At 42.9% G+C, this 11,264-nt stretch overlaps 1 protein-coding gene across 1 annotated transcript; it reads left to right on the top strand.

The window, feature by feature from the left end:
• Nucleotides 1–9,786: 9,786 nt before the first annotated feature.
• Nucleotides 9,787–10,218, top strand: LOC149213326 (uncharacterized). The gene has a single exon (XM_089388982.1). The coding sequence runs from the start codon at nucleotides 9,787–9,789 to the stop codon at nucleotides 10,216–10,218; it is 432 nt and encodes a 143-aa protein (XP_089245108.1).
• The last annotated feature ends 1,046 nt before the right edge of the window (nucleotides 10,219–11,264 follow it).

Raw genomic sequence — 11,264 nt, 5'->3', positions numbered from 1 at the left:
GATCATATTGTCTCGAGTCTCCATGGGAAGGAGAGACCGTTCTCAATGTGGAAGACATTGAAGGATTTATATCAGAACAACAATGATCAGAGGAAGTTGGCGCTGAAAGACAAGCTTCAGAAAATCAAGTGTGAAAAGGGAGACACGATCTCTACATATCTGAACAAGCTCACCACCTGTAGAGATGAGCTTGGAAGTGTAGGAATTACGACAGCCAATGATGACATGGTGAGTCTTGCTCTCCTCGGTATTCCTAAGAGCTGGCATAGCTACCAAGACTCAGTGAATGGAAGAGAGAAACTGCCAGATTGGGAACGACTGTGGTCAGATCTAATGCAAGAGGAGATCAGGAGAATCACCAAAGATGGTTCTTCACCAAAGCATGATGATGAAGAAAATATAGCCTTAGAAAGTAAGGCAAGGAAAGGGAAAAGGAAGGCTTCCCATTCCAAATCGAGTTCTTCCCCTGGTGGGAAGAAGATTGACAAATCTAAAGTGCGATGCTTTAATTGTCATGATGTGGGCCATTATGCAAAAAATTGTCCACAGAAGAAATCCAAGAAGGGATCCTCGAAAGGATCAGATGGTGAGGCACTGGCCTCATAGTTCAAATTGGATTTTACCCTCATCACATGCATGGTTTCATCGTTGGTGGGTTTTGTTTGGTACCTGGATAGTGGAGCCTCATTCCACATGACCGGCAACAAGAGTTTATTCACTACCTTGGAGAAGAAGGAACTCCAGATGCGCATAGAGATCGATGATGATGGAAAGTACCGTGTTTCAGGTGAAGGCACGATTGTGTTTCAGAGGGAGCATGGAGCTCCTCTCACCTTGACTGATGTAAAGTATGTGCCTGGACTGAAGAAGAACCTGGTATCCGTCACAATGATGGAAGACAAAGGCTATGATTTAGTCTTCAGTAAAGGAAAGGCGTTCCTGAGACACATTGCCAAGGGTCAGACCAAGAGGATTGAGATTCAAGTGAAGAATCTCTACAAGTTGGAGGTAGATGATTGTGCTACATTGAGTTCCAAAGCAGAGTTGGTGCAAAGCCAAGGTATTGGTGAGTTATGGCATAGAAGGCTGGGCCACTTGCATCATGGGGCCTTGGAGATCATGCAACAGATCTCTACTGGACTTCCCAAAGGTAAACTTGAGCAAGTAGATACATGCAAAGGTTTTACCTTGGGTAAGTATGCAAAATCTTCCTTTCAAGATTGAGACAGTCGAGCTAAAGCAATCTTGGAGTGAGTTCATACAAATGTGTGTGGACCATTCTTGACAGCCTCCACCGCTAAATAATGGTACTATGTTATTTTCATTGATGATTTTTCTCATAGATGCTGGATCTATTTCATGCAGAAGAAGGATCAAACCTTCTCAAGGTTTTATGAGTTCAAAGCCTTGGTTGAGAAAGAATCAGGAAAGACGATCAGGGCCTTGCGAAGCGATAATGGTGGAGAGTATGTCTCTCAAGATTTTAAGGACTTCTGTGTAGCAAAAGGAATTAAATGAGAGTTGACGACACCCCATAACCCACATTAGAATGGGGCTGCCGAGAGGAAGAACAAAACGATTGTGGGAGTAGCTCGGGCGATGCTGCCTGACCAAGGCCTACCACTTCACTTGTGGGCTGAGGCATGAAATACAATGGTATACTTGCAGAACAGAAGGCCGCATCACATACTTGGGATGAAGACACTAGAGGAGGCTTTCTCCGAGAAGAGACTAGATGTGGGTCACTTCAGTATCTTTGGCTTATCGGTTTATTGCCATGTTACCAAGGATGCCTAGAAGAAGCTAGAGCCAAAAACAGAGTTGGGGATACTTGTGGGGTACACTGATACTCCCACAAATATCGAGTGTATTTTCCTACCATTCAGAGGACAGTGGTTCACAGAGATCCTAAGTTCGATGAGCTGAAGGCCATGTGAGTTTCCCTTGAGAGGGAGCTCAAGTTTCATGCAGAGGAGGAACTTTTGGTTCCTAAGGAGGAGGAGCATCAGATTGATGAGGAGCAGCCGCATGCAGAGGTTCCAGGAGTGGAGACATCCACTCATGCAGAGTCTTCCAGAGAGGGGCAGAAATGCACAAGGGAAGCTGACAGATTTTTGTTAGATGCTAGAGAGAATGTGGGAGAGCCATCCTCTTAGCGCAGACAGAGGAGGTCACTTGAGTGGTACACTGGTTGCATGGCCCTTGTTGGGGAATGTATAGAGACCGAACCATCTTCCTTCGAGGAAGCAATGCAACAACTAGTTTGGGTTGATGCTATGATGGAGGAGTATGATTCCATAGTTCAAAAAATGTTTGGGATGTTGTTCCAAGACCGGAGAACAAGTCAGTGGTGAGTTCTTGTTGGCTTTACAAGGTAAAACAAGCAACTTATGGTAGTGTGGAGAAACATAAGGCAAGGTTTGTTGCCTGTGGTTTCTCACAGGTCGAGGGGATCGACTATGATGAGACTTTTGCTCCTGTAGCAAGGTACTCATCTATCAGATCGATGTTGGCACTATTAGAATAGATGGGTTGGAAGATCCATCAGATGGATGTGAAGACTGCATTCCTCAATGGCAAGATTGAGGAAGAGGTGTACATAGAGCAACCGGAAGGATTTGAGACCTTCGATCGTGAGTTGCACGTGTGCCGACTCAAGAGAGCTTTGTACGGGCTGAAGCAAGCACCTCGTGCTTGGTACACTAGGATCAAAAACTACTTCACTGGGTTGGGCTTCACAAAGAGTAAAGAACATGCGAACTTATACCACATTATTGACAGGTGATGATCAGTTGATCATGTCTTGCAAGGAGGACCTTGCAAGAGAGTTTGAGATGAAAGACATGGGTCTCATGCACTACTTTCTAGGCATGGAAGTGTGGCAGAAGGATGGGGAAGTGTTTTTGTCTCAAGGAAAGTATGCCAATGAGATACTTAGGAGATTCCACATGGAGAAGTGTTAGAAAATTATATATTACATAGCAATGGAACACATAGAATATTGCATAAATATAAACATAGAAAACACATAAAACCAGAGAGACACAGAAATACGTGGTTCACCGAGTTTGGGTTACGTCCACCCTGAAGAGCCAGTCCTTCCTTTCTATTATCCAGCAAAATGAAGAGACACAACCTACAGAATATCCACTGTAATATCCTCTGTTTTCTCTCACAGTCTCACCTCTCTGTTTCTCGCTTGGAGAATACACATCTATTACACAGCCTCAATACAATGCCCTCATACAAAGAGAGGGGTTGCCTTCTAGGGAAAAAAAACCCTAAACTAAACATAATTTCTACCAGCAGATCATCTGCCTAATGAACGGCCCAGATTGACTAGAAATTACTATACTTTTACAAGGCAATTTTACATATGTTTTTAGCTTTAGGGGCATTGCCCCTGAAACCCCCGCCGGGGGACTGCTAGCCCTCAGACCCCCCAGCTGGGGGGGATCGCCCCCCCAAACCCCCACAGGAGGGACAAGTACCCCCCACACCCCCCCGTGTGGAGGGGTGTACAAACTTCCTGGAGTATACATCCGGTTGAAACAAAGACCCCTAAATAATCATGCTCCACACCCAACAAGAAGTGCAAGCCCATGCAGACTCCTCTAACAGGTAACTGGAGGAAGGAGGATGCTACTTCAGGTGAGGTAGTAGTTGTTACTATGTATCGATAGCTTGTGGGTTCATCGATGTATTTAATGAACACATGACCAAATTTGTCCTTTGCGGTGAACCAACTGAGTCATCTATGGTTCAGCTACCAAGATGTTTTGGAAGGCAGCTAAGCATGTGATGAGATACCTTAGAGGCACATCTCATTATGGATTATGGCACAGACGGACAGAGGGAGTGAAGCTTCAGGGCTTCATAGATGCAGATTGGGCAGGGAGTCCATCAGATCGGAAGAGCACTCCAGGAGGAATTTTCAACCTTGGTTCAGCTGCAGTTTCTTGGTACAACAGGAAATAAAGGTCAGTTGCACTTAGCTCAACAGAGGCTGAATACATGGCTACAAGCCAGGAAGCATGTGAGGCCATTTGGATGTGGAAAATTCTAATTGGGTTGTCTGATCAGAGGATGGATCCAACTGTGATCTATTGTGATAATCAGAGTTGTATCAAACTCTCTGAGAATCCAGTAGTTCATGACAGGTCCAAGCACATCGATATCTGGTATCATCATCTTCGAGACAATGCGGTGAAGAGGATCATGTGGTTGCAATATGTTTCGACCGAGGAGCAGGATGTAGACATTTTTACTAAGGCATTGTCAAAATGCAAATTTGAGTTCCACAGAGATAGGATTGGGGTAACAGATAATCCCTTTCTTGTTGAGAGGGAGTGTTGAAAATAACAACAAGAAAAGCTAAGAATAGCATTGCTATAGATAGCATTTCGGGATACATTCCAATTTTAATTAGTCCCTAAATTAAAATTGAGAATTAAAATTCGAATTTGATCTCAGCAGTTGTTTGTAAAATAATTAATTAATTCATCTTGAGTTAATTAGTTGGAGAAAATCAAACATGAAGTCTATGTGAAGACATGGAGCAATTATGCCTTTGATTGAGGAAGTTATCCCTTAATTAAGGAGATCAGGATGAGTTGTACTTTGGGTTGTAATTAGTTAGCTCAGTTAACTGAGTTAAGTCCAGTTAGATTAGTTCCAACAATTTGTTGAACTGAAGTGAGTTCAGTTAGTCAATGCATGCATGCTTGCAACTAGTGTACTTCAGATAAGTGAATATTCTCTCATAAATAACTCATGCATGTCAGTTCAGATAGAGACCCAGTTGAGATCAAAGGATGGGACAATGTACTATTAGTTGCAGGAATATTCCCATGAGGATATCTCTTGCATGTAGAAGGAATTTTTTCCTTGAGGATTGCACAGTTATTTCAGAGTTTAGTGAGCAGTGTGAGGTAATTACACACAGGTGGCAGCTTGAGGACCCAGGGGAAACTGTGCAAGGAAATAGGAGGCTTGGAGGGTAGAGGAAGGCATATGTGTTGTCTATTCTATCTATGAGTAGCAGTGAGGGATTGCACTGAGAGCTGGATAGCTTGTGAGCTAAAGATTTGTGTAATCTTGAGATATTTCCACTTGTATGATAATACAGAGATGGGGTTTTTAGATGAGGCTTTCCCCAGAGTATTCTTCTGTGTTCATGTGTGATTGATTTCTTATTCATCTGTTATATGTGTTCTATTTGATCTTGCTCAAAATCGATTAAGCTTCTGCAAGTTTGTTTATAGAAGTAGAACAAGTATTTTTCTTTAGTTACATTGCATTATCAGGTGATCTATAGTAGAATTTCTACATATTCAACTAAAATAAGATTAGAAGGTGGAAACCTTGACTGGAATGGTTGACCACTAGCAATCGATTTGTCAAAATCTCCATGTTTTGAAATTTGTGGGGCATCTCCTTTCTTCTTTCAAATACTATGTTGAAAATGATCATGCACTTCAGAAGGTAGCAACTGAATGATATAAAATGATTGAGCACACATCTACAATACTTTTTTACAATTGTCTGAGTGGCGAATAAATTCGATCAATGCGACATTAAAAGGGGTATTACTCTCTGTAGGAGGATTTCTTGTATCTTGCAGAAGCTATGGAGTCTTCTCATGAATAGAATGAGTGGATGGCATGTCTGAGTCATTATCAGCAAGATTGGTCTCCTACGGAGAAGGTAATGGAGAAGGTCCCAATGCGCTTGCAGTAGGAAGAGTAGAAGGTCTCATCTCTACCACTATTAGGGTCGTTTGAATGGGATCAGTAGGCTCATAATCATCAACCTAAACAAATTTAGAAATATCAAAACCAGAAGACACTGGTTGAGCGACTAGAGTAGAAGTAGCAGACATAGTTGGAACCAAAAATGGTGTTTCCAAGGAAGCCATAAGAAGTTGAGAAAGATGAAATGTTGGAGCCTGAAGAGGGACATCAATGGATATGGATGAAATTCAACCTATGGAGCTCCACTAGGGCTAAAAGTATATACAGGGGTATAGACAGAAGTGGAACGAGATCAAATCCTTTAGTCAGAGGTTGAGAATATTCTGGATCAAAGGTAGAAGGTGAATTCTTGTGGGAGGATGAAGTAGCAGGTGTAGGTAACTCTCGCTGGGTTAAATTGATGAGAGAATAATCCATCAGGTTTGTAGATTTGTTGGATGTCAGGCCAACTCTTCCTTGTGGAATATTTTTTGGAAAAGACAGGAAAAGGGCAGGTGTACCTTTCTCCACGACTTTAGGGAGAACATAGCAGTGGTGGTGATCAATACCAAACCAAATATTATAATCATGCTTGTCAAGAAGGGATTGCGAGAATCTCATTATCTAGGTAGCAGAAACAAGCTGGTTATACTAGACACCAAAAGAATTATCGTTGAAAGCAACATTTGGGGCATCAAAACGGGTCTTCCATGGGTCAAAATAATGAACTAGGACCTATCTATCTAAAGGGGCATGCAAAGCATGACCGACCATTAGGTGCATGTAGAGAATGACCATCAGGTGCATGCCATTTCATCATGGTGACATAAAGGAGCATGTGCCCATATATGAAATAACCTCATTTTTAGTAAACATCTTCACGGTCTTGAAAGAATTTATCCAAAATATATTTGCACCAATTTAATCAGAATTCCTTGTGCACAAAATTTAGCAACACAAATGGTGTTGGAGGTGCACTCACCTTTTGTATATTGGTAGGTGACTTACCTTGCGATAAGATGTCAGGAAAATTTGATCTGGTCATTGTTGATAAGGTTTATGGTTGGTCCGCATCCTCGACGCTTAGTACCATTTTGGCATATAGGTTGGTAGAGCCCATTTTCTTGTTATTCTTGGATGCTCCTTGAAATGTAGTAGAAATATATTCTCCCTTCATACATAACCCTATCAATTTATGGATGTTTTGGACATGGATAATATATTCCTTATTTAACCACAATGAACCATGGTGAATTTTGCTGATTAAGAACTTTGTACATCGACCAACCTCTCTAATAGTTCCAAACACCAACACTTCTCAAAGCATGGGGAGGGTAGACTATTGAAATAATTGGAATGAAGGTTTGACCTATGGAACAACTTCACTTGAAATCATTGAGGTGTAATCCATATACACTTCTGGTCTCAGGTCTGGAAAGAGGGCAACGTAAATGACGTCAATATCAACCAGAATATATTTCTTATATTTTCCCTGCAAGTCTTTAAGAGTTTCGACTCGAAGATCTGAAAATTTGTGAGGAATACCAACCTTGGGAGTTTGACCCATACTGATAATCTTGTGACAATAGACACCGGTAATATGTGGATGATGGCAGAAATTGGGAACTAAAGGCTTAGACTCATATGTCAGTGATAAAATTAAACCAAGAACTCGAAAGCAAATGAATGAAAAGTACCTGAATCTTAATACTTATAGACAAATCGTATCGAATCTTGATAGGCAATTTCGCAATTAAGCATTTAATAATGTTTTGATGTTTCAGAATGTAAGTATCGCTCTAGAACTACACCCACATCGACATCTCAGACTCTTTGATGACTATCGAGCAGTAATGGGAACATTATCCCTTGGTTTTAAGCTGCTTTATGAGGATTTGTTCCACAATAATAATAATGCAACTCAACCTACTCGGTAGCTAAGGAAAAAAGAATAAAAAACTAACACACTAATCCTAAATGCAAAAATATGTACAAAAGGTAACGAACCATTCAATCGTCTAAGGTTTGGGCCTTAGATCACTGTAGGGTCTAAGCTACATAAAACTTATAAAATAAAGAAAAGAGTGGCTACAAAGCTTTATGCATGAAAAATTAAGTAAATAACATCCCTCCTATATTGTCAAACACTAAGTGGATATGTGAATGAGTAAGGCATACTATACACTTAATGTTGCTTTAATTGTTGTTTGGTCTTATAAAATGAAGAAAAGAGTGGCTACAAAGCTTTATGCATGAAAAATTAAGTAAATAATATCCCTCCTATATTGTCAAACACTAAGTGGATATGTGAATGACTAAGGCATATTATACACTTAATGTTGCTTTAATTGTTGTTTGGTCAAATGAAAATCTCAGTCATTAATATGATATGCATTATTGATTCATAATGGATAAAAATCCATTATACAACAACCAAGTATCGTGATAGAGAAATTAGTTAACCCATTTATTATGAAATTTAATTAAACAATAGGGCTTATTGGGTTTGAACTTGTAACCTCCAAGTTACACAACTAGTGACTTTATCATTGAACCATGTACCTAACTTTTGAAATTAGCTCTATGTACCTAATTTTTGAAAACTAGCTCTTTAATCATATAGTTAAGTTGTTGTATTTGTATTTGTTTTTTTTGAAAATAAAACCTTAATTCATTATGTCAAATATATAATTAAATTGTTTAATGAATAAGATTTATTTGTTACAACAACCAAACATTAAAATATTTGTAGCTATTGAAAATAGGTTAATAAAACTAAACAAAATTAGAATATGTGCAGAAACAAAACAAAGTTAAAAAGACAACTAACTAAAATAACTATTAAATAAACTACAAAATAATTATAGCATTAATGTAATATATAATTACCAAACAAAAAGCAATCTATACAGAAGGATGCGATGGCGACTTCAGAGGCTTTCACGCGAGGTGGGTTCAGTTAAGGGTTAGGGTTTCAGACATTGTCTGCAGCGGTCCGCGACTGTTATTCTCTCCACTCCTGGTCATCCGCATCCGGCGCTGCTTATCTTTCAGGTTATAGGCCGGATCCGACGCTCTACGGTTAGCCCGTCTCCGTGCAGCACCATCTCCACCGTTTACTTACCATAACCGTTACGGTTGTTTTGTTGTCGCGACCTGTTTCCCTCCACGGTTATCTGCGCTTCGAGGTGTCCGCCGTTCCGATGGTTTTGTAGCTGGCATCATGGAGGACCAGGAAGCTGTCGACTATACTAAAGACCCGCTGGAAGTTGTCTCCATCTGGCGTACGCCCCTTTCCACATCACAAGGTATGCTCCACTCTGATCTCCCGGAAAATTTGGTTGCCTACTCTGCCGGGATGTCTCCGCGACATTTTCCCATGATTCTCCTGGATATTCCCCCCACCTGGCCGGCTTTGTCTACGCCTCCTCACTCTCCGGCCACTTTGGGGTTTGTGACAGGCTGTATCAACCCTAACCCTAGTTCCTCTCCTCATCCTACCTCGTTGCCCTGGTCCTCATCAGCAGATCTGCCTTCCGCTCTCCCCTTATCCTCCCCCCCTGCCGCCGGTACTTTCTCTGGAAGCTTCACTGATATCCCTCCCCTCTCCGGTCCATCTACCTCCGCTGGCATTAGCTCCCGTCCCCCTGCAACAAGCACTCACCTCCCACTAGGTATCGGCTCCGACCCGGCATCGAATCCCTTCCCGCATCCCCCGCCGAGATCTGGTCCGTAAAAGAATTACCGATGCTTCAAATCCAGGGAGGAGGATATTTTTCTCAGGCTTGAGGAGGACATCCAGTGGGGTGAAATCATGGATTTTGCGGACAGAGTCCTTGTGGGTCGCATCAGAGGAAGGAATTACTCGGCTGCACGCTTGAAAGCCTGGGCTACTGAAGTCTGGGGCCATCACCTGGTAGACATCCCCTTCGTGCAAACCTTTGTGAGGGGATGGTTCGCATTAAGGTTCGCTCGTGCCAACCACACAAATTGGGTCCTTTCCTCATTTTGGCATTTCGAACACGCCCTGGTCCTCCTTAAATGATGGATCCCTATGTTCGACTCGGCTACTGAGCAGATTGGGATAGGACCTGTATGGATCAGGCTTCCCGGCCTCCCCCTGCAGTTCTGGTCTGAAGATATTTTTTGGAGAATTGGAAACGCCATCGGCGTCTATATGGACTACGACAAGTCGTATCTGCACACCGGCATGATGGCTTACGTGCGGCTTCTCATCAATCTGGACACCAGGGGAGGTTTACAGGAATATATCACTATTCAGTGGAGGGACTCTTCTAGGAAACAGAGTATTGACAATGAAGGGATCCCGTACAGATGCCGTAGGTGTCACAAAGTTGGGCATCTTTACCGGGACTGCCCTCTTCTCCGAAAAGGGCTAGATCGTGCACAAGACGTGGTACCGGATCAATCTATCCCTCCTCCTGCACAGCCCCCGTCTGCAGAGCCCTTGGAATCTCCAGAGTAGGTCATTGGAGCTCCTCAAAACCCTCCTGGCACCTCGACGGAGGAACCCACCCGCTCATCGCCTGCCCCCGCTCTAGAAGACTCTGATTCGGCGGGCGACGATACACCGGGTATGTCTGTCGCTTCCACATCTATTGTTTTTACATCTATGCATGATCCGGTTGTCTCTGTTTATATGCATCGGGTTGCCTCTCTTCCACCCCCCCCCCATCTGCTCCTTTTCAGACTTCCTCCCCTGCACCTGTACCTCCCTCCTCTCTCATCTGCTCCATCCCGGCCCCCTCTCCTAGCACATCGCCGTGCCCGCCATCTCTTCCCTCGCAGTTGATGGATTTGCTTTCGGTTCCCTCTCCCCCTGCACCTCCCAGATACTCCCTCCGACCCCGACCTAGAGGTATCAGCCCAGATGCCATCGGTCTGGACCTTGATACCGCGCCTACCTCTCATAAGCTCTCTCGAGGGTGACCATCTCGCATTTCGAAAACCAGACATGCTGCTGATGCTGAAGTCGCTATAGGACGACAACAGACCATCTTAAGGGCCCTTAGAGCATTGAATGGCCCTGCTACTCATCCGACATGAAGATACTATCCTTTAACTGCAGAGGGTTAGCTAGTTCACCCAAAAAACTAGCCCTCAGGAGACTTCTCTCCCTCTCACAATTGGATATTATTTTTCTGCAAGAAACCCTCTGTCCTGCGGACACCCTTATTCCCACCCTCCAGGCCTGGTTGCCCTACTGGACTTTTCACGTTCTGGATGCTTCCGGGAGATCTGGCGGTTTGGCGATTGGGATCAATAATAGAGCGCTGAGAATCAAGAATACTTGGGGTGGCAGAGGGTTTATTGGTATAGACGCCTACGTTCTTTCTATGGAATTAGATCTTCGGCTCATCAATGTATACGGTCCTTGCTCAGATAGGGCTGCCTACTGGAATTCTTTACTGGATTCAGTACTATTACAACAGGATAATATCATACTTGGAGGAGATTTAAATTTTACCATGGGATTCTGTGAATCATGGGGACATGCAACCCAGATTGACC

The sequence above is a fragment of the Pinus tabuliformis genome, chromosome 1_1 (assembly GCF_031772625.1).
Source record: "Pinus tabuliformis cultivar Carrire ecotype Pingquan chromosome 1_1, CPIR1, whole genome shotgun sequence".
Taxonomy (NCBI): domain Eukaryota; kingdom Viridiplantae; phylum Streptophyta; class Pinopsida; order Pinales; family Pinaceae; genus Pinus; species Pinus tabuliformis.
The sequence above is the reverse complement of the archived record's forward strand: the minus strand, read 5'-3'. Positions and strand labels throughout refer to the sequence as shown.